General features: G+C 43.9%; 1 protein-coding gene across 1 annotated transcript in view; it reads left to right on the top strand.

The window, feature by feature from the left end:
* Nucleotides 1–1,387: 1,387 nt before the first annotated feature.
* LOC310931721 (uncharacterized protein) overlaps nt 1,388–22,960 on the top strand; it is a gene marked incomplete at both ends in the record, with an annotated part of 22,972 nt that continues 1,399 nt past the window's right edge. Inside the window, 11 exons of the mRNA XM_083894952.1 lie at nt 1,388–1,503; nt 3,291–3,410; nt 3,503–3,729; nt 6,793–8,647; nt 8,992–9,165; nt 11,042–11,215; nt 11,891–12,058; nt 12,403–12,576; nt 12,653–12,833; nt 15,392–15,691; nt 18,169–18,291. Coding sequence (XP_083751078.1) covers nt 1,388–1,503; nt 3,291–3,410; nt 3,503–3,729; nt 6,793–8,647; nt 8,992–9,165; nt 11,042–11,215; nt 11,891–12,058; nt 12,403–12,576; nt 12,653–12,833; nt 15,392–15,691; nt 18,169–18,291 — 3,612 coding nt within the window. The remainder of the gene's footprint in view (nt 1,504–3,290; nt 3,411–3,502; nt 3,730–6,792; nt 8,648–8,991; nt 9,166–11,041; nt 11,216–11,890; nt 12,059–12,402; nt 12,577–12,652; nt 12,834–15,391; nt 15,692–18,168; nt 18,292–22,960) is intronic.

Raw genomic sequence — 22,960 nt, 5'->3', positions numbered from 1 at the left:
ATATGTAAATGTTACTTTTAAGAGGGTTATTTTATTTTATTATTATATTAGGTTATTTGACTTGTTTCAGTCAGTTTTAATTCTTTTGTTTGACATTCATGTTTGTTGTAATGGACACAAATTGAATTCCGTACACATTGAAGCAGACACTGACGGATTCATCTCTGTTCAAAAACTGTTGAAAAATCTTGATCATAGTTTCCCAAATGTTGAAATGACAGGTCTTGTGACTGTGTGTGTGTGTGTGTGTGTGTGTGTGTGTGTGTGTGCTGCTGAGTCATGCTGAGTCATTCAGGCCAGAGGTGAAACATAAACAAGTGTCACTTTTATTACAGTCGTCATACGTGAGTTTGCATGTATTGACCAGCAGAGGGCAGTACAGGGTAAGATTCAGGCAGCAGCTGAAAGTGACAGTGAACACTTTCTTAGTTCAGTTTATTCTGCACAGAACACGAAAATATTATAAATATCCATAACATTAAAAAACAAGCCGAAAAAAGACGTATTTTAGATGATATGAGAAATACTTTTATACAAACAATTAGACATTAATGATATAGTTTGTTTACAGCGTATGTGCTGCTTTCAAACCACTCACTGCTTCATTTATATCCATGGAATCAACCTGACACAATGAATACATTTGACCCTTATACTGCCCCCTGGTGCTTTTTCACATGTATGGCAACAGCTGGAATGGACCTATTCATAAAAGACGACTTTTCCGTATAAACGGCACTGTATTGGATTAAAGGTCCAGTGTGTAAGAATTAGTGACATCTAATGGTGATAAAAAAGGGTTTTTCACAAGCAAATGGTTCCAGGTAGAACCTCAGCTCCTGTAGAAGAACCCTTTTGGAACCTTTATTTCTAAGAGTGTAGTGTATAGATGTATATGTTCTGATCTGAACATGAGTTATTATAATGTGCTATTTATTAAGTTTATTAAGTGCCTGTGAAATTTAAAAAAAATATAAAACCTCTGATCTAATCTAATCTCTCTCTCTCTCTCTCTCTCTCTCTCTCTCTCTCTCTGTCTCTCTCTCAGTCTTTGAATTCTTACCCAGGGTGCAGCAGTAAAAGGGAAAATCTTGTGTGTTTTTGTTCACATTCTCTTTAACCTGCAGCAGCAGCAGAAGAACACAAACAGTGAGTGTTTATCTGATGATGATGATGATGATCATGGTTCATTCTATATGAGATTTACTGTGTGTGTGTGTGTGTGTGTGTGTGTGTGTGTGTGTGTGTGCAGACATTAATCTGATGGGTTAAATCTGTTTTTCACGCTCATGAAAATAAGCTCAAAGCTTCACATAGTGAGTGAGTGTGAGCTCACAGTGTCTCTCTCCCTCTCTCTCTCTCTCTCTCTGTCTCAGACTGAATGAAGATGAGCGGTCGTGAGGATGAAGACGAGGAAACATCAGAGTCTCCAGGACTCAGTCGTCTGTCTGTGAAGTCTAAACATGAACCTCTGGACTTCAGAGAAGAACCTGGAGCCTCAGAGTAAGAGAACTGCTTCAGTCACATCAGTGTGATCGTATGACTGAACCCTGACCCCTGACCCCTGACCCTGAACCCTGACCCCTGAACCCTGACCCTGAACCCTGAGCCTGTTGTGTTTGTGTGATCATCACAGAACACAACAGAGAAACATTTGTCAAACTGGTTTCTCCACATTCTCACTGCAGCACAGAGTCAAGCATCAGCGTCAGTACAGTCAGAGAAAAGAAAGAATCAAAGCGTGTTCACAAGGAACTAAAGTAAACAACTTAACTGAACACACACACACACACACACACACACACACACACACACACACACAACTTAAAATCCAAACTGACAATAATAGTGGATAATAATAGTGTAAACAAAGAAAAATCAATTATTTGTGAGCAGTTCGTCTCAGAGATGATGAGATTCATGACGACATCAGAAATAGAATCTTTCCTAAACAAACACTTGGTAAAGTATCTGCACTAACCCTAATCCTAACCCTAACCCTAACCCTAATCCTAACCCTAACCCTAACCCTAACCCTAACCCTAATCCTAACCCTAATCCTAACCCTAACCCTAATCCTAACCCTAATCCTAACCCTAATCCTAACCCTTACCCTAACCCTAACCCTAATCCTAACCCTAATCCTAACCCTAACCCTAACCCTAACCCTAATCCTAATCCTAAACCTAAACCTAAACCTAATCCTAATCCTAAACCTAACCCTAATCCTACACAGTGTCATTATTTGGTGACACTTCACACTTTGACTCCGCGACGTTTTGTCAAACCTGTCGTTCCTGAAAATCCAAATGATCGCTCGATCGCGACAAGAGCGTCAATCAGATCCGTGAGAGACAGTGAGTCTGAATGAGTCCTGATGACAATCTCTGTTCAACAATGCTGGGTTTTCTCAATCTCAGGGTCAGAAAGAAGCATTTGTTCATTTGTAACCCTTTAAGATACCACTCAACTATTTGGTCAAGCTGAACTCAACCTGAACGAGCCATCGCTACCATTTGGGCAATGCTAAAAAGAAAATCCACTAGATGGCACTGTGTCTGCGACACAACGAAAACGCACTTGTCCTTTGATGATCAAACCTCTTACGGAATAATTTTAATGAATTTTTGAAAATCATGAAATGATCCATTTGCCCTGATGCACTTTGACAGTGAACTGACTTTCTTCTCAAAAACAAAAAGTATCTCGGAATGACTTGAAATTTACCATCATTATATTGGGCATATGTTCAGAATACTGTTTTGAACATAACATTTGTTCAGCATGTGAAGGTTTTAGATATCATCTCTACATTCAAATAAAAGTAAGTGCAATAAGAAGCTGATTTTTCTCTTACATTTTAATCATGATTGAAAAATCAGTTAATTTTATTATGGCTTGGGTCAAACAGAGATTTTGTGAAACCTAAAGTGAATAACAAGTGACATGGTTTTCTTAACAAAAGTGCCTTTAACTGTGTGCAATTTTTAATAGATTATTTAAATGTAGAAATAATACAAGCTAAATAGTCATTTGATTGTAAAATACAGTGAAAGTAAATTTAAATATCAGTTTACACTGTATTTTTCATTTACAGGGCAAAACTGTACATTTCAGTGACAGTAAAAAGATGTTAATTTTACAGAAACATAATGTCAACACAGCTGCCAGTTCTTTAACGTTTTTTTACAGGAACATTTCTCACAGTACATTTTTCACCTGTCACGATGAATTGCACTTCATTAAAAAGAACATCATGAGTGATGGATGTGATGTATTTATGTTTGCAGACGAGGGATCCAGAGTCAGAGAGTAAAGTGTCCAGGACCCAGCGCTCTGTCTCTGAAGAGTAACCGGTCCAGAAGTCTACCTCCAAACTTCAGTCATGAACCTGCTGCTTTAAACACAAAGTAAGAGACCGTTTTGTTCTGTGAAGGTTCACAAAGACAGAAACACACACACACTGAACTGAGATGTTATAATAAAGATAATGTCTTCACAGAGACCAGTTTGATGTTTCTGTGGACGAGCAGACGTCCTGCTGTCCTCTGTGTCAGGACGTCCTGAAGGATCCGGTGTCCACCAGCTGTGGACACTGGTTCTGCAGACACTGCATCTCCTCATACTGGGACCAGTCTGGTCCACCAGGAGAGTCCTGCTGTCCCCAGTGTGGACAGAGACCCAGACCAGGACCTGGACCTGGACCTGGACCTGGACCACAGACACAGAGTAAGACAGAACATGTGTCTGCTGATGTCTTCACTCCTGAAAACAGGACTTTATCTCTTCTGTCAAACAGCATCAATATTTAAGATGACGATAAATCAACAGAAAATGATAAACTTAGCCAACGTTTGACACACACAGCATGTGATGTAAAGATAGTGTGACGTAAATATTCTGTGACGTAAAGAACGCGTGACATAAAGACCGTGTGACGTAAAGACCGTGTGACGTAAAGATCTTGTGACGTAAAGACTGCGTGATGTAAAGACTGCGTGATGTAAAGACAGTGTGACGTAAAGACTGCGTGATGTAAAGACTGCGTGATGTAAAGACAGTGTGACGTAAAGACTGCGTGACGTAAAGACTGCGTGATGTAAAGACTGCGTGATGTAAAGACTGCGTGATGTAAAGACAGTGTGACGTAAAGACAGTGTGACGTAAAGACTGCGTGATGTAAAGACTGCGTGATGTAAAGACAGTGTGACGTAAAGATCGCGTGACGTAAAGACCGTGTGACGTAAAGATCTTGTGGCGTAAAGATCTTGTGACGTAAAGATCGCGTGACGTAAAGACTGCGTGATGTAAAGACAGCGTGGCGTAAAGATCTTGTGACGTAAAGATCTTGTGACGAAAAGACAGCGTGGCGTAAAGAACGCGTGACGTAAAGAACGCGTGACGTAAAGACAGTGTGACGTAAGATCGCGTGACGTAAAGACCGCGTGACGTAAAGAGCGCGTGACGTAAAGACCGTGTGACGTAAAGATCTTGTGACGTAAAGATCTTGTGACGTAAAGACCGTGTGACGTAAAGACAGCGTGGCGTAAAGACCGTGTGACGTAAAGATCTTGTGACGTAAAGACAGCGTGGCGTAAAGACCGCGTGACGTAAAGAGCGCGTGACGTAAAGACCGTGTGACGTAAAGATCTTGTGACGTAAAGATCTTGTGACGTAAAGACCGTGTGACGTAAAGACAGCGTGGCGTAAAGACCGTGTGACGTAAAGATCTTGTGACGTAAAGACAGCGTGGCGTAAAGACCGCGTGACGTAAAGAGCGCGTGACGTAAAGACCGTGTGACGTAAAGATCTTGTGACGTAAAGATCTTGTGACGTAAAGACCGTGTGACGTAAAGACAGCGTGGCGTAAAGACCGTGTGACGTAAAGATCTTGTGACGTAAAGACAGCGTGGCGTAAAGACCGCGTGACGTAAAGAGCGCGTGACGTAAAGACCGTGTGACGTAAAGATCTTGTGACGTAAAGATCTTGTGACGTAAAGACCGTGTGACGTAAAGACAGCGTGGCGTAAAGACCGTGTGACGTAAAGATCTTGTGACGTAAAGACAGCGTGACGTAAAGACAGCGTGACGTAAAGACCGTGTGACGTAAAGATCTTGTGACGTAAAGATCTTGTGACGTAAAGACCGTGTGACGTAAAGACAGCGTGGCGTAAAGACCGTGTGACGTAAAGAGCGCGTGACGTAAAGACAGCGTGACGTGAAGACCGCGTGACGTAAAGAGCGCGTGACGTAAAGACAGTGTGGCGTAAAGAGCGCGTGACGTAAAGACCGTGTGACGTAAAGATCTTGTGACGTAAAGACCGTGTGACGTAAAGACCGTGTGACGTAAAGACAGCGTGGCGTAAAGACCGTGTGACGTAAAGATCTTGTGACGTAAAGACAGCGTGGCGTAAAGACCGCGTGACGTAAAGAGCGCGTGACGTAAAGACCGTGTGACGTAAAGATCTTGTGACGTAAAGATCTTGTGACGTAAAGACCGTGTGACGTAAAGACAGCGTGGCGTAAAGACCGTGTGACGTAAAGATCTTGTGACGTAAAGACAGCGTGGCGTAAAGACCGCGTGACGTAAAGAGCGCGTGACGTAAAGACCGTGTGACGTAAAGATCTTGTGACGTAAAGATCTTGTGACGTAAAGACCGTGTGACGTAAAGACAGCGTGGCGTAAAGACCGCGTGACGTAAAGAGCGCGTGACGTAAAGACCGTGTGACGTAAAGATCTTGTGACGTAAAGATCTTGTGACGTAAAGACCGTGTGACGTAAAGACAGCGTGGCGTAAAGACCGTGTGACGTAAAGATCTTGTGACGTAAAGACAGCGTGACGTAAAGACAGCGTGACGTAAAGACCGTGTGACGTAAAGATCTTGTGACGTAAAGATCTTGTGACGTAAAGACCGTGTGACGTAAAGACAGCGTGGCGTAAAGACCGTGTGACGTAAAGAGCGCGTGACGTAAAGACAGCGTGACGTGAAGACCGCGTGACGTAAAGAGCGCGTGACGTAAAGACAGTGTGGCGTAAAGAGCGCGTGACGTAAAGACCGTGTGACGTAAAGATCTTGTGACGTAAAGACCGTGTGACGTAAAGACCGTGTGACGTAAAGACAGCGTGGCGTAAAGACCGTGTGACGTAAAGATCTTGTGACGTAAAGACAGCGTGGCGTAAAGACCGCGTGACGTAAAGAGCGCGTGACGTAAAGACCGTGTGACGTAAAGATCTTGTGACGTAAAGATCTTGTGACGTAAAGACCGTGTGACGTAAAGACAGCGTGGCGTAAAGACCGTGTGACGTAAAGATCTTGTGACGTAAAGACAGCGTGGCGTAAAGACCGCGTGACGTAAAGAGCGCGTGACGTAAAGACCGTGTGACGTAAAGATCTTGTGACGTAAAGATCTTGTGACGTAAAGACCGTGTGACGTAAAGACAGCGTGGCGTAAAGACCGTGTGACGTAAAGATCTTGTGACGTAAAGACAGCGTGACGTAAAGACAGCGTGACGTAAAGACCGTGTGACGTAAAGATCTTGTGACGTAAAGATCTTGTGACGTAAAGACCGTGTGACGTAAAGACAGCGTGGCGTAAAGACCGTGTGACGTAAAGAGCGCGTGACGTAAAGACAGCGTGACGTGAAGACCGCGTGACGTAAAGAGCGCGTGACGTAAAGACAGTGTGGCGTAAAGACATTGTGACGTAAAGACACGCTGCCTTTGCGTCACGTAAAGACCACGTGGCGTAAAGAGACTTTCTTCAGTCTGACTTTATCTCTTGTCTTTCAGCAGATGTTGGTCTGCAGGAGGTTCTAGATGAACATAAGATCAGTCTGAGGAGGAGATTTGAACATGTGACTGAAGGAACTGAAGAAACAGGAAGTAGAACCCTCCTGAACAGGATCTTCACTGAGCTCTACATCACAGAGGGACAGAGTGAAGAGGTCAATGCTCAACATGAGGTGATGCAGCTGGAGACCACCTCCAAGAAGGAGATGGTCCAGGACACTCCCATCAAGTACTGCAACATCTTTAAAGCCTTACCTGACCAGCAGGGGCGCATCAGAGTGGTCCTGACCAACGGCGTCGCTGGTGTTGGAAAAACCTTCTCGGTGCAGAAGTTCACTCTGGACTGGGCCGAGGGTTTGGAAAACCAGGATGTGAATCTGCTGATTCTGCTTTCGTTCAGGGAGCTGAACCTGATCAGAGATCAGCAGCACAGTCTTCTCACTCTGCTCCATGTTTTCTATCCAACATTAGAGAAGGTCAGAGCAGAGAAGCTCGCTGTCTGTAAACCTTTGTTCATCTTTGACGGCCTGGATGAAAGCAGACTCTCACTGGACTTCAACAGCAGGACGCTGGTTTCTGACGTCACACACAGGTCATCAGTCAACGTGCTGCTGACCAACCTCATCCAGGGGAATCTGCTTCCCTCAGCTCTCATCTGGATAACTTCTCGACCTGCAGCGGCCAATCAGATCCCTCCTACATGTGTTGACAGGGTAACAGAAGTACGAGGCTTCACTGAGGACCAGAAGGACGAGTACTTCAGGAAGAGATCCAGTGATGAAGATCTGTCCAGAAGAATCATCTCACACATCAAGACGTCCAGGAGCCTCCACATCATGTGTCAAATCCCAGTCTTCTGCTGGATCAGTGCTACAGTTCTGGAGCACATGTTGACCACAGAGCAGAGAGGAGAGCTGCCCAAGACCCTGACAGACCTGTACTCACACTTCCTGCTGGTTCAGACAAAGAGGAAGAAGAACAAGTACGAGGAAGGACGTGAGACGAGTCCACAGGAGCTGATGGAGGCCGACAGGGAGGTTCTTCTGAAGCTGGGGAGGCTGGCCTTTGAACATCTGCAGAAAGGAGACATCATGTTCTACCAAGAAGACCTGGACCGGTGTGGTCTTAGTGTGACAGAGGCCTCGGTTTACTCAGGAGTTTGTACAGAGATCTTCAGAGGAGAGAGTGTGATCTTCAAGAAAACAGTTTACTGCTTTGTTCATCTGAGTGTTCAGGAGTTTCTGGCTGCAGTCTACATGATCCACTGTTTCACCAACAGGAAGACAGAGGTACTGCAGGACTTCCTGGGAGAGGAAAACTCAGAACAGATCCTTTCACCTAATTTTATTAACAAGCTCTTCTCATTTTTTGAAAGCGTTGCTAACAGTGATTTATCTCCGGATGTGTTCCTGAAAGCAGCCATGAAGAAATCACTTCTAAGTCGAAATGGTCACCTGGACCTGTTTGTTCGCTTCCTTCATGGACTCTGTCTGGAGTCCAACCAGAGTCTCTTAGGAGGTCTGCTGGGTCAGACTCAGAACAGTCCAGAAATCATCCAGAGAGTCATCGAGAACCTGAAGAAGATGAACGCGAAGAACATCTCACCTGACAGAAGCATCAACATCTTCCACTGTCTGACAGAGATGAACGACCAATCAGTGCATCAGGAGATCCAAGAGTTCATGAAGTCAGAGGACCGAGAACAGAAACTCTCTGAGATCCAGTGCTCAGCTCTGGCCTACATGCTGCAGATGTCTGAGGAGGTTCTGGATGAGTTGGACCTGAGCAAGTACAGAACATCAGACCAGGGAAAACACAGACTGATTCCAGCTGTGAGGAACTGCAGGACGGCTGTGTGAGTTCAGACATGATCAATAACATCATCAATCAGTGATGATTAATGGTTTGGTTTATCAAATACACAGAAGTCAATTCTTCTCATTCTTCTCAGTTTGTGAGTCAGTTGTGTTTTTTCCTGGAGATGTTTTAAATGACGAAAGTTCAAAGTGAAGATTTGTCAGCTGGTTGTCAAAACACCAAATCACAACTATCTCAAGTCTGTGTACATGATAAGACAAACACCTAATATTAATATTAATATGAATATAAAAAAGTCAGTGTATATATCATAATAATAACAATAATAATGGATTCAAGCAGCAACTTTGTTAAAAGTCTCATCTTTTATTCTTTATTCAGGTTGAGGGGCTGCAGTTTGTCAGAGATCAGCTGTTTTTATCTGGCCTCAGTTCTGAAGTCAAACTCCTCTAACCTGAGAAAACTCAACCTGAACGACAACAAGCTGAAGGATTCAGGAGTGAAGCTGATGTGTTCTGGACTGGAGAGTCCACACTGTAGACTGGAGACTCTGTGGTGAGTTCACTGACTGTCTGATACTGCTGTAAATCTCAGATATTTAATCCACAACTGAAACTCTGGTTGTTCCATAGAATTTACGATCTTTTCACATCAGTCACTGACTTTCACTGAGCAGCTTTGACTTGACTGAAGTCTTCTCTGACACGCTCACATGTAACCAATCAGAGTGAGTGTTGTTGATGATGTCACAGCATCTCATTCACCCCCGGGGCCTCGCCACCGAGACGCTTTTTAACCACCATGGTAACCTCAGCCCCAGAGATAGGATCCCCAGACTCTGCTTCCTCGTTGGAAGGCGTGTCAGTGAGATTGAGGAGGTCTTCGAAGTAATCCTGCCACCAACCCACAACATCTGGAGTCGAGGTCAGCAGCACGTCCATCCTCACCGTACACAGTGTTGAAGGTGCACTGCTTCCTCCTCCTGAGTCGCCAGATCGCCGAGCAGAATCTCCTCGAAGCCATCTGGAAATCGTTCTCCATGGCCAAACTCACCAAACTCCTCCCACTCCTTACACTTGGCCTGCCTGTACCATCAGCTGCCTCTCGAGTCTTACAAGCCAGCCAAAAAGGCCCGATAGGATTCCTTCTTCAACTTGACGGCATCCCTTACCGCCAGAGTCCACCAATGGGTTTGGGCGTTACCACCACTACAGGCACCAACCACCTTACGGCCACCAGGAAAAATGGAGGCGTGGAACATGGCCCATTCGGACTCAATGATCCCACCTTGGGACGTGGTTGAAGTTCTGCCGGAGGTAGGAGTGGAAACTCTCTCTGACGGGGGACCTGGCAGATGTTCCCAACATACCCTCACAACAAGTTTAGGTCTGCCAGGCCTGACCGGCATCCTCCCCTGCCATTGGAGCCAACTCACCACCAGGTGGTGATCAGTTGACAGCTCCGCCCCTCTCTTCACTCGAGTTTCCAAGACATATGGTCGCAGGTCTGATGACGCGACTACGAAGTCTATCATTGACTCACGGTCAAGGGTGTCCTGATGCTTGAAAATGGTGTTCGTTATGGACAATCCGTGACGAGCACAGAAGTCCAACAACAAAGCACCAGTCTGGCTCAGATGGGGGGGGGGGGGTATTGAAGTCCCCTTCTAGGGACTCCAGAAATGGTGGGTACCCTGACCCTGAACAGTTGTTCAATGCATAGGCACAAACAACAGCACCCGTCCCCCTACCCGAAGGCAGAGGGAGGGCTACCCTCTCGTCACCAGGGTCAACTCCAGAGTTGAAGAAAGTCCAGCCCCTCTCAAAGAGACTGGTTCCAGAGCCCAAGCCGTGTGTCGAGGTGAGCCCGACTATATCTAGTTTGAACCTCTCAACCTCTCGTACACCAGCTCAGGCTCCAGACCGCCAGGGTCCTCGCCTTCGACTACCACCCAACTCACACTGCACCTGACCTCCATGGCCCCTCCCACAGGTGTTGAGCCCATGAGAAAGGAGGGACCCATGTTGCCTCTTCGGGATGTGGCTGGCCGGGCCCCATGGGTGAAGGCCCGACCACCAGGCCTGGCTCCAGAGGGGGGTCCCGGTGACCCGCTTCCGGGCGACAGAGAGTGTGGTCCATTTATTGTTCTCTTCATAGGAGGTTTTTGAACCCTCACCTCGGATCTGTTCGCCTTGGTTGACCCTACCAAGGGCATAGAGCCCCCGACAACTGAGGTCCCAGAATCATTGGGACACGCAAACCCCTCCATCACTTTAAGGTGGCGTCTTCCGGCGGGGAGTCACATGACTAATGCTTTCTAAATACACTGTAGAAAATATCCAGTGTTAGATGTTAAAATACTCACAGCTGATATTTGACTCATAGATTAAAACAAAAAACTTTGCGTATGTGTGTTTTATTCTTTGTTCAGGTTGAGTGAGTGCAGTTTGACAGAGATCAGCTGTTCTTCTCTGGCCTCAGTTCTGAAGTCAAACTCCTCCCACCTGAGAGAACTGGACCTGAACCTGAACAATCTGCAGGATTCAGGAGTGAAGCTGCTGTGTTCTGGACTGGAGAGTCCACATTGTGGACTTAAGACTCTGGGGTGAGTTCACTGACCGAAGCTGCTGTTAAACTTGTACTTGAAAGTGATACTTAAGCAAAAGTTCAAGTATCTTAGCAGAAAATGACTTTGGTAGAAGTTACAGTCACCTTTTAGAATATTACTTGAGTAAAAGTCTTAAAGTACTAAAGTATTAAAAAGTGTAAAGTGTACTTAAATATTAAAAGTATTGTTTGGCCGCTCAGCTGAGAGCTGAAACCCTGCGTCCGGAGTGTTCAACAGAAACATGGAGGCAGGACGTCAGAGCCTCGATGTCGGACACAGTAAACAACAACGAGCTCCTGGTGTGTTTGAAGTCCACTTGGAGCTGAAATCTCCGGCTAACAGCTGAGCGGCTAACAGCTGAGCGGCTAACAGCTGAGCGGCTAACAGCTGGTCCCGCTAAAAACAACTAGCAACAACAAACAGGCATTACGTCACCAACTCAACTTTTATTTTGTAGTAACGAGTAGCGAAGACGGTTAAGGGAAATGTGTTGGAGTAAAAGTACACATTATATTTCGGAAATGTTGTGGAGTGAAAGGAAAAGTTGTCAGAAATATAAATAAGGAAGTAAAGTAGAGATATGTGAAAAGTCTTCTTCAGTACAGTAAGAAAATATTTGTACTTGGTTACTTTATGTTTGAGAGACTCTGCTCTGTTTTATTCTTTCTTCAGGTTAAGTGACTGCAGTTTGTCACAGATCAGCTGTTCTTCTCTGACTTCAGCTCTAAACTCTTCTCATCTGAGAAAACTCAACCTGAGCAACAACAATCTTCAGGATTCAGGAGTGAAGCTGTTGTGTTCTGGACTGGAGAGTCCACACTGTGGCCTGAAGACTCTGTGGTGAGTTCACTGACTCATTAGATATGATTCTAAAGATACTTTGAGGGGCAGAAAAGTGTGATTGAGGACTTTGAACTGCAGAGGGCAGTATTTAACCTCTCACTTTCAGCCTGCTGGAGTTTATCACTGAACTCTGATTATTTTTCTGCTTCTTATCATTTCTTCATTTCATTGAGTTGAACTTGATGTGAAAAGTGAGTTGTGTTGAACTTCACCTGTGACTTATTGGTCATTTTGCTGCTGTTTCTTTGCGTCAGTGAACCTTCACACAGTCACATGACTAATGCTTTCTTGATACACTGGAGAAAAACAACCTTTAACTTAGTGTTTTATTCTTTATTCAGGTTGATAAACTGCAGTTTGACAGAGATCAGCTGTTTGTATCTGGCCTCGGTTCTCAAGTCAAACTCCTCCCACCTGAGAGAACTGGACCTGAACCACAACGAGCTGCAGGATTCAGGAGTGAAGCTGCTGTGTTCTGGACTGGAGAGTCCACACTGTAGACTGCAGACTCTGGAGTGAGTTCACTTTATTAACATTAACGCTCTCACACTCAGTCGTTGTCTAAAGTCTCATCTTTTATTCTTTCTTCAGGTTGAGTCTCTGCAGTTTGACAGAGATCAGCTGTTCTTTTCTGGCTTCAGCTCTGAAGTCAAACCCCTCAAACCTGAGAGAACTGGACCTGAGCAGGAACATCAGTCTGCAGCATTCAGGAGTGAAGCCTCTGTCTGACCTGGTCCAGAGTCCAGACTACAGACTGGAGACTGTGAGGTCAGTAGAGCGTTAGAGTCAGTGTCCAGTGTCCACTTTATAGACACATTGGAAGAGATTATCAAAATAGTTGACGATTAATTTAGTAATCGATACATTTTTTAATGAATTGTTTCAGCTCGTGTTGTAACGTGTTGTAACGTGTCGACATGTTAGGTTATTATTCCACATCTGCTCTGACCTCCAGCTGCTGTTTGTGGTGAAGGTCACTGACGTCACTGACTCTTCTTCTCTGTCTGATCTCAACAGGCTGAAGTCATGAGAGTGAAGAGGACAGTGTGTGTGTGTGTGTGTGTGTGTGTGTGTGTGTGTGTGTGTGTGTGTGTGTGTGTGTGTGTGTGTGTGTGTGTGTGTTGCGTCCTAACGCCTGCACTGTGACGTCCTGCTTCAACCGTCTGAATGACAAACCAAACAAAAACTCAAAAGACAATGATGTGGTTTTTTCTGTGATCATCAGCTCAGTCCTGACCAAATCTACATGATCTACTGACCAACATTAATATTACAGTACTCTGCCTCCATTGTGCTGAGGGAACCAAAGTGATTGGGTATGAATTTTGAATATTAATAATTAATACATCCATCCATTATCCTCCACAGGAGGGTTGCGAGGGGTGTTGTGCTGATAGGTGGGGTCACACCCTGATGGGCGGGGTCACACCCTGATGGGCGGGGTCACGGGTCACACCCTGATAGGCGGGGTCACACCCTGATGGGCGGGGTCACACCCTGATGGGCGGGGTCACACCCTGATGGGCAGGGTCACACCCTGATAGGCAGGGTCACACTCAGGGTCACAGCCTGATGGGCAGGGTCACAGCCTGATAGGCGGGGTCACACCCTAATGGGCAGGGTCACACCCTGATGGGCGGGGTCACACCCTGATGGGCGGGGTCACACCCTGATGGGCAGGGTCACAGCCTGATGGGCAGGGTCACAGCCTGATAGGCGGGGTCACACCCTGATAGGCGGGGTCACAGCCTGATAGGCGGGGTCACACCCTGATAGGCGGGGTCACAGTCTGATAGGCGGGGTCACACCCTGGACAGTTCACCAGTACATCGCAGGTCCACATATAGAGAAAACAACCATTCAACCGCTAACTCTCACACCTACGGTCAATTTAGAGTGACCCATTCACCTCATCCCCATATTGTACATTGTTGGACTGTGGAAGGGAAGCCGGAGAACCTGGAGAACCTGGAGAACCACCCCCCCCCCCCCCCCCCCCCCCACACACACACACAGATGGGGAGAACATGTGACCTCCTTGCAGAAAGAGTCTTGTTCTGGGGCTCAAACCCAGGTCTTTGAGTTCTAACCCCGACACTAACTAAAAAACAGGAAACATGTCTCGTGAATTCAGCCAATTACCAATTTGGATTATGATTAATAATCTAAATCAAAGTCTGTTCACACAGCACATTCTGGAGACTAAAGGTTATCACAGTGTGTACAGTGTGTCCCTGGTGTAAGGGTTAAGGTTAAGGTTAGACACTTAGTGGTGATAGTTAAAGTTGTAGTAAAGCACTGACGTTTCCTCACTTACATTCCAAACAAGTTACTGATGTTGTGGGGACTTAAAGGTAGAGGTTAAAGTCCAGGAGTCATTATTACGATACACTGTAACCACTCTATCATGTATTTGTTCTCTCCTCTTAACACATGACACTGTATTTCAAAGGTTTATTCTGGTATTTCAGTGCTGCATAAGCTCTTTGGATCGTTGGTTATGAGGCAGACATGAGCCCATGTATGAGTTCTGACTCCACAATGCACTTGTTGTAAATATCTTTGAATAAAATCCTCTGTTAACTGACTGTAATGTGATGAATGTGAATAACAACAATGGAAATCACATGCTGACGATTCTGTTCTGCACGTTTAATGAAGTCAGAGCTCTGAAGAAACAGTAAGAGCAGACGTCATATATTTATCAATGATATCAGTGATATCTCACGTATCATTGATATCACTGATATCAGCCTCCTCTTCATCACGTCCTCTTCATCATGTCCTACAGCCTCCTCTTCATCAGCCTCCTCTTCATCATGTCCTACAGCCTCCTCTTCATCATGTGCTCTTCATCATGTCCTGCAGCCTCCTCTTCATCATGTTCTACAGCCTCCTCTTCATCATGTTCTACAGCCTCCTCTTCATCACGTCCTCTTCATCATGTCCTGCAGCCTCCTCTTCATCATGTTCTACAGCCTCCTCTTCATCACGTCCTCTTCATCATGTCCTGCAGCCACCTCTTCATCATGTGCTCTTCATCATGTCCTGCAGCCTCCTCTTCATCACGTCCTCTCCATCATGTGCTCTTCATCGTGTCCTGCAGCCTCCTCTTCATCATGTCCTGCAGCCTCCTCTTCATCACATCCTCTTCATCACGTCCTGCAGCCTCCTCTTCATCATGTCCTGCAGCCTCCTCTTCATCATGTCCTACAGCCTCCTCTTCATCATGTGCTCTTCATCATGTCCTGCAGCCTCCTCTTCATCACGTCCTCTCCATCATGTGCTCTTCATCGTGTCCTGCAACCTCCTCTTCATCATGTCCTGCAGCCTCCTCTTCATCACGTCCTCTTCATCACGTCCTGCAGCCTCCTCTTCATCAGCCTCCTCTTCATCATCACGTCCTACAGCCTCCTCTTCATCATGTCCTGCAGCCTCCTCTTCATCACGTCCTCTCCATCATGTGCTCTTCATCGTGTCCTGCAGCCTCCTCTTCATCATGTCCTGCAGCCTCCTCTTCATCACGTCCTCTTCATCACGTCCTGCAGCCTCCTCTTCATCAGCCTCCTCTTCATCATCACGTCCTACAGCCTCCTCTTCATCATGTCCTACAGCCCTCTCTTCATCACGGCCTCTTCATCATGTCCTGCAGCCTCCTCTTCATCATGTTCTACAGCCTCCTCTTCATCATGTCCTACAGCCTCCTCTTCATCACTTCCTACAGCCTCCTCTTCATCATGTCCTGCAGCCTCCTCTTCATCAGCCTCCTCTTCATCACATCCTTTGATGTTAGAGTATCAGCAGATTACAAACGTCTCTTCTGCCAGAAAAGTCTGCAAAACATTCACATGACGCAGCTCACATATTTTATACTTCAGTCAATACTAACTATGTACAAGTACTTCATAAAAACACATGCAAACATGTAACCCTGAAGCTCAGAGTAGATAAATTCATCTTCAAAAAGTTCCCAAACAGACAAAAGACAATTCTCCTCCTCCTCCTCTTCCTCCTCCTCCTTCTTCTGTCTTCATTCATTTAATGATGTTAATGTTATAATCACAGTCTCATATAAAGAAACTATAGTTTTTCCTCCACTTTTATTTCTTAAAACACAGTTTGTGTGTGTTTTAATGAATGTGTGAAAGGAAAAAAAAACATGTTTTCATTACAGCTGTTAATGCAGCGGAGCCTCTTCTCTCTTACATCAGTCACTGCAGGCAAACGCTGTCCTGGTTCTTGTCTTGTATTAGTTTTTAAAGCACTTTGACTTCAGCGTATTCATATTCTTACACGTCCAGCAAAAGAACATTTGCAGAAAATGTAAATCTCTTTGCGTCTTTGAAGGGATTATAAATAAAAGTAAATCAAACACAGACACAAACACAAAAACAAGAATCACTTTCTGTGACTTCATTTATTCCATTATTTCTTATTCGCACAGTTCTTGTCTGATGTTTCTCTCACGTTTATTTTAATGTTTTTGACGTTTTCTCCTGGATGAATACATGAATAAATAGAATAAAAGTAGACAGTGATCAACATGTGTTTATTCTGTCTTCTCTGTAATGTAAGACCCCGGACGAAAAGTCTATTTTTATATCAGTTTTCCTGTGCTGATGATTTTTGCGTCTCTTGTCTTACGTGTGAAGTTTTGAGCTGATTTGTCAAAGTACGGCTAAGTTACAGGGCGACACTTCCTGTTTCGCGGTGCGAATCGGCAGCTAAATATAAAATGGTTCCTGTTTCGTAGACGTGTTCAATCGTCGTGTACGAAGTAGATCGGTCAATGTACGGTGAAGTTAGGAGCCACTTCCTGTTTCGTGGCAAACAGTTGAAATTTGCCCACAATTCCGACGGTTGCCGTTGTTGGTAACTCTTCGTCGTTGATGCGTCTCGTACAACTTGATGTGGTTTTAATGTCGAGGCGATTAACAGAGCATCGCCAAAATGGACGCCAAATTCAAAACGGTGGACTTCCTGTTGAGTTGGTCTAAATCATTGATTCTCAAAGTGCGGCCCGGGGGCCAATGACGGCCCGCAGAAACATTTCTGGCGGCCCCGCAATGAATTACAGTTGATAGTTTTAATCCAGGAGCGACTAAGCTTGTTAAATGTTTATTGGACATTACTGGATACAGACCAATAAGTGTAAACAAAAATACTGGGTATTTACCTGGTTTCTATATGGTGAATTTTAGTGTATTATTGTGTTATAAGCTGGTAATAAGCAGGTAGCTACAGCCCCCAATTACTAGCTATTTACCCAGTAAATATATGGTAACAGAAATGTGTTACTTGGTATTAACCTGTAATTAGAAGGTAAGAACAATGGCCAAAATACTGGGTAATTACCCAGTAAATTATAAAGCGTTAAATGACATTATATTAACGCTTATATTACTTAACGCTAAACTGTAGAACTGCAATCTGGTCATTAAAATGATTACAAATGGGATTTATTTAGGTTTTTTCTTCCTTTGGCGACCCTCAGTCCAATGTTGGGTTCCTAAATTGGCCTCAGGTGTCAGAACTTTGAGAACCCCTGGTCTAAATGGTTGAGATTCTGTGCAGTCATTTTTCATCACTTTTACGTATTACTGTTACTTTATAAACTGAGTCGCTGTGTTTTGAATGACGTGACAATTGTCGTCCATTTTCACCAACGCTGAGCGCCTCAAACGTTTGATGGTTTCAGGAAGAAATTAGATCAATTCCGGGAATTCCATCGTGTCCTCGCACCACTGGAAAAGCTCAGTTTCTGCTCATTAACACATTTAAATAAACCTTGAAAGGATAAACTAAAGGTGTCCAGTAGAGGGGGACATCTGCTCCTCTGTCCTCCACAGATATTTTTGTCTCACTGTTCTTTTATTTTTTCCAGCAGCTTCAGACACAGACTGCAGATCGGCGAGTATAGATTGCTGTTCTGTGTCACTCTCATCTCTCCATGACCAAATCTATTTCCTCAAAGGAGCCTGGAAAAGCTTTTAGCCGCTGCTTGAAAACGTACAGCACAAAAGACACAGTCACGCTGTGATGGAAGGTCACGCTGTAAAGTGTCGTGTGGAGAGTCCGGCCTTTGTGAGGCTCTTTCAACCCCACAGCTCTGCTGCCACCGAGACCTTTCCACCCTCAGCGTCATCCACATGGCAGCTCCATCAGTCCTGCTCGTGTCTGAGTCACGTATGACCTCCACAGGGTCACTCGTAAATCACATGATCGCTCGGGTGAGAAATGGCCTGTTTTTGACAAATTAAAGTCTGCATATGTCAGCGATGGAGACGCAAAGAGGGCAAAGTAGATCAATAAAAGAAAAAAGTCTTTAGTTAAACTTACAAAGTGCCTTAGAGCCACGGTTCTCACCAGTGCTACGTGAGCTCCCTCTGGTGGTGAATACTTTTATACGGTATAAAACCAGGGTCTATAACGGGGGTGGGGAAAAAAATCGATTCGCGTAGGAATCGCGATTCTAATCGTCCACGATTCTGAATCGATTCATAAACTTCAAAAATGTATTTAAAAACAAAGAAAATACATTTCTATTTTGAGAAACCACACAAAACACCAGTTTGTGTTATTTGTGTACAGTTTATTTTTGTAACTTCTGGGAGAAAAAGGCAGCGAGTCTAAGCTTTTATTTATGCAAGTTATTTATTGAGTTATTTTTTTATACAATACTGTCAGTGCTGCCAGAGCTGTGTTGGCTGCCAACATGGCTGCCAACATGGCTGCCAACATGGCTGCCAACATGGCTGCCAACATGGCTGCCAGCAACAAGGAAAAACAGATTTTTGGTGACTTAAAAGTCTACCCCTATTCAAGTTTACGATATCTTTATCGTCTTTGTCTTCACTGTTAGATAGACTTTTCCAACAGGACACTGAAGTTTGTAAACCACTCACTCTCCCACACCAAAGTCACTCACTCTCCCACACCAAAGTCACTCACTGTCCCACACCAAAGTCACTCACTCTCCCACACCAAAGTCACTCACTCTCCCACACCAAAGTCACTCACTCTTCCACACCAAAGTCACTCACTCTCCCACACCAAAGTCCATAGAGTAAACCAGTGATTTTAACATCACAGCACACAGGAGTTCACAGGAGTTGTTGATCCACTGCTGCCTCCATCACTAACTTACAATGACTGATTTTAGTGAATTCAGCTTTTAAAATATTTAATTTAAACTTAACTCAGTGACACAAAGTGACCACACGAGGCAGCAGAGGACCAGCAGCTCCTGTGTCTCTGTGAGCTAGAATCACTGGTTTTCTCTGTGGACTTTGGTGTGGGAGAGTGAGTGACTTTGGTGTGGGAGAGTGAGACTGAAACACAGCGTTGAGGGAACTCACTTTGTTGATATTTAGAAGTTACAGATTGCAGCTGATCCATAATGAAGTAGTCGTGTTTTGTCTTTTACAACAAAATGATCATTTGCTGTGTGTTTGTGATCAGGGTGAAAAAGAAAGAAATAAAAACAGAGGAAATGAGGTGATTTAAAGAAAGAGTAAATGTTTGGATGTGAATGAACCAGCGAGCGTCTCAGTGACAAACTACATCAGAGAGTTCAGGTCAGAGAAGTCAAATACTGTTTCAGTTGAAGTGAAGGCAACACGGTCGACTTCAGTCAGATCACTGGAGTGATTTCAATGTGATTTTAATTTGTTAATGAAATAAATTCAGGGGGAATAAACGTCGTCCAGGCCTCGAGTATTCGTGTCTCCATCAGGTCACAAACGCTAATAACCTTCAATACTTCCTGACTTACACTTTTACACTTTTACACTTTAGAAGTGATTTCTTTCTTGATAGACTTTTTTATCTCTACGCTGCAAAAACTGATTTTCGAGAAAGTAAAATAAGCCTCGAAATTGATTAGAAGAAGAAAGTTTATCTTTGTTAATATCTGCCTTTGTACCTTTGCCTTTGTGTTTTTTTTTTTATTAAGTATAAAGAAATTTAAGGGGAACATTCTTAATGTCAGCAAGATTCAAAAACACTGGAATCATTTGTCCAGACGTTTAAGTTCATTGTTGACCAATGAGACAAAGGTCAAATTAACACCTGAACAACAAGCTCTGCTCTCAGTCCACTAACTTGACCATAAACCATGTGAAATATACTGTCTTTTTACAAAAGTGCAATATAAACATATAATATCCTAATGCTCAGTCTCTGTCTATAATGTAAATATCTCGTCCATACTGTTTATATTCTGGAAAAGTCTTTGTTTGTTTTCTAAAGTCTCAGTGTTAATATCTTTTTATCTTGTTAATGCATGTTTATTATTTATTATCCTTATCTTTACCTATTTACGCTGTAAATTTCCCCACAGTGAGACGAATAAAGGACTTGTATTGAATTCATGGTACGTGGTGTTACAGTAACATATGATAAAGTCAGTCGTCACATAAATAAACAGATGATTTAGTGATTAAATGAATCACCAGCAGAACTTGATTCAAACAGCAGGCGTTTGGTCAAAAGTCGGAACACGGAACACGTTTTTAAATGAACTTTAACTGATAAATGACTGTGTGTCAGTTCTACAGTTTACGTTCAGATCAACATATAAATATAAACTGTGGAATCATTTAAATACACTTTTATTGATAAGTTTCTTTCAACTTAAACACAGACACAATAATACCTGTCTGTAATTGGTCAAATGTTTTATTAACATTCTCTTCATCTGACTTCTTTCAGAAGGAAACGTGATAATGTAAGATAACTTTTTAAAGAAAAAAGTGACTTAACTAACACTGCTGCTACGACACGTTTCAAGGTCGTTACACACACACACACGCACACACACACACACACACACACACACACACAGGACGTTGCCAAGACAAACACCTTCCTGTCACTTCATCAAACAACATGCTTTTATCAGACTAATGAGAACGTGGCATATGTCGTCCCAGTGTTCATGAAGAAAATATATAAATGATAAACACACACACACACACACACACACACACACACACACACACACACACACACACACACACACACACACACACACTGAGGACCAGCATTTCCACTTTATAAATCAACACAATTGCAAATATCTACTTCATGAATGACATCATAAAGAACTTCTGGGTGCAGTACCATAACATGTCTGCAGGTGGAGCCCCAGAGCAAAAAGTGTGTGAAACACCAGGGCTGGAAAAACGGGTAAAAACAGAGTATAACATGTTTACAATCTGAGGAAGTGATTTGAATGAAAACAAAGTGACGACCGGACAAAATGTCCTCACTTTGTAAAAATGACCTCACTTTGTTGGTCAAAAACCATCACTGGTCCTCAGTATGCCGCAAATACAAGAACACACACACACACACACACACACACACACACACACACACAGTTTATTCAAACAGACAAAAACAGATTTCACCTCTCACTCGTCAACATGACGAGAACTCAGAGACGACGACAATAACGTGACGAGTCTTTACACTTCAGCTCAGTGTGTGTGTGAGTGTGTGTGTGTGTATGTGTGTGTGTCTGTGTGTGTCTGTGTGTGTCTCTGTGAGTGTGTGTGTGTCTGTCTGTGTGTGTTTGGGGGAGTGTGTGTAGGACGTGTCAGAAGCTCTGACTTGTCAGTCGACTGTGTTGGCGGCGAAGGCCTGAAAAGACAATTGATGTGTGTGTGTGTGTGTGTGTGTGTGTGTGTGTGTGTGTGTGTGTGTTGGTCACATGGACGATGACTCACTGACACACATGAGAATAATAACAACATGTGAAGCTGAATAAATGTTGAACATGAAGATTGTTTTTTTTTTCTCGTTAACAAAGACCTGAGTGAATAAAGTGTTTGTTTGTGTCACTGTGTGAACCACTCACTCACTCCTCTGCACCAAAAACCTCCCTCGCTCACTTCAATTGTCTGATTTTGTGAATTCTGCATTTGAAACCCTTTATTCAGATTGACCTCAGTGACACAAAGTGACCACACGAGGCAGCAGAGGACCAGCAGCTCCTGTGTCCTCCATGTTCCCCATGAGCTAATGTCAAAGAGATGAAAATAAAAGTGTAAATATATCGTGTGCAGAGTTTTCCTCCTCAACTGTTCCTTTAACTCTATTTAACTCAGACATAATCACAGCTGATTGGCTGTAATCAGTCGCACTAACCTCCAGCTTTTATTCTTCTTCTTATCTTTAAACGTCTCTGCTTTAATCACACAACACCTGCCTGTTTTCAGCGATTTCACGGCGTCTCCACGTGAAGTCGACTCCTGTCGATCCACGAGCTGCAGAAATCAAAACAAAGGCGATTCTAAATTTAGCTCTGACACAGAATTAGTGAGACGTTCTCTGTAGTAGAAAGCAATAGGCTGCTGGTTACTAGGCAACTGGTGCTCGGCAACCTTGTTGGTAAGCATTGATTGTGCTTTAGAGGGAAGGAGGAGGAGGAGGAGGAGGAGGAGGAGGAGGAGGAGGAGTCTTCAATATGTGAATAAATAAAGATAGAAACAATGACATCTCACGCTGCTTCTGAACATTCTACATTAACACACACACACTTATTTACAGCCACTCAGAGGTCTGAAGTAAATTTTTTTCTGAATATTAGAACAAAACGTCACATCTTCATCATAAGAAGCTTCATTTCTTTCCTCAAAGACTGCTTTTTGTTCAGGCTTTAAAGTGGACCTAGACCTGAAGTTCACATTAAGGCTGTTTTTTAGTGTGTATCTGCGTCATTACCTTGTTTATGAAGCCCTGAAGGTTCTAAACAAACAGTTCAGTCACTGCTGAGAACACTGTGTTTTATTGTAATCTCAGGCTCAGTGAGATCTCTGAAAAAACCCGGTCCGGTTACGTAAACAGTGGTTCTCCTGAACAGCAGATCCTCCTGCTCCGGGCACTAGTCCGGGC

The sequence above is a fragment of the Microchirus variegatus genome (assembly GCF_963457635.1).
Source record: "Microchirus variegatus genome assembly, chromosome: 9".
Lineage (NCBI taxonomy): Eukaryota > Metazoa > Chordata > Actinopteri > Pleuronectiformes > Soleidae > Microchirus > Microchirus variegatus.
The sequence above is the reverse complement of the archived record's forward strand: the minus strand, read 5'-3'. Positions and strand labels throughout refer to the sequence as shown.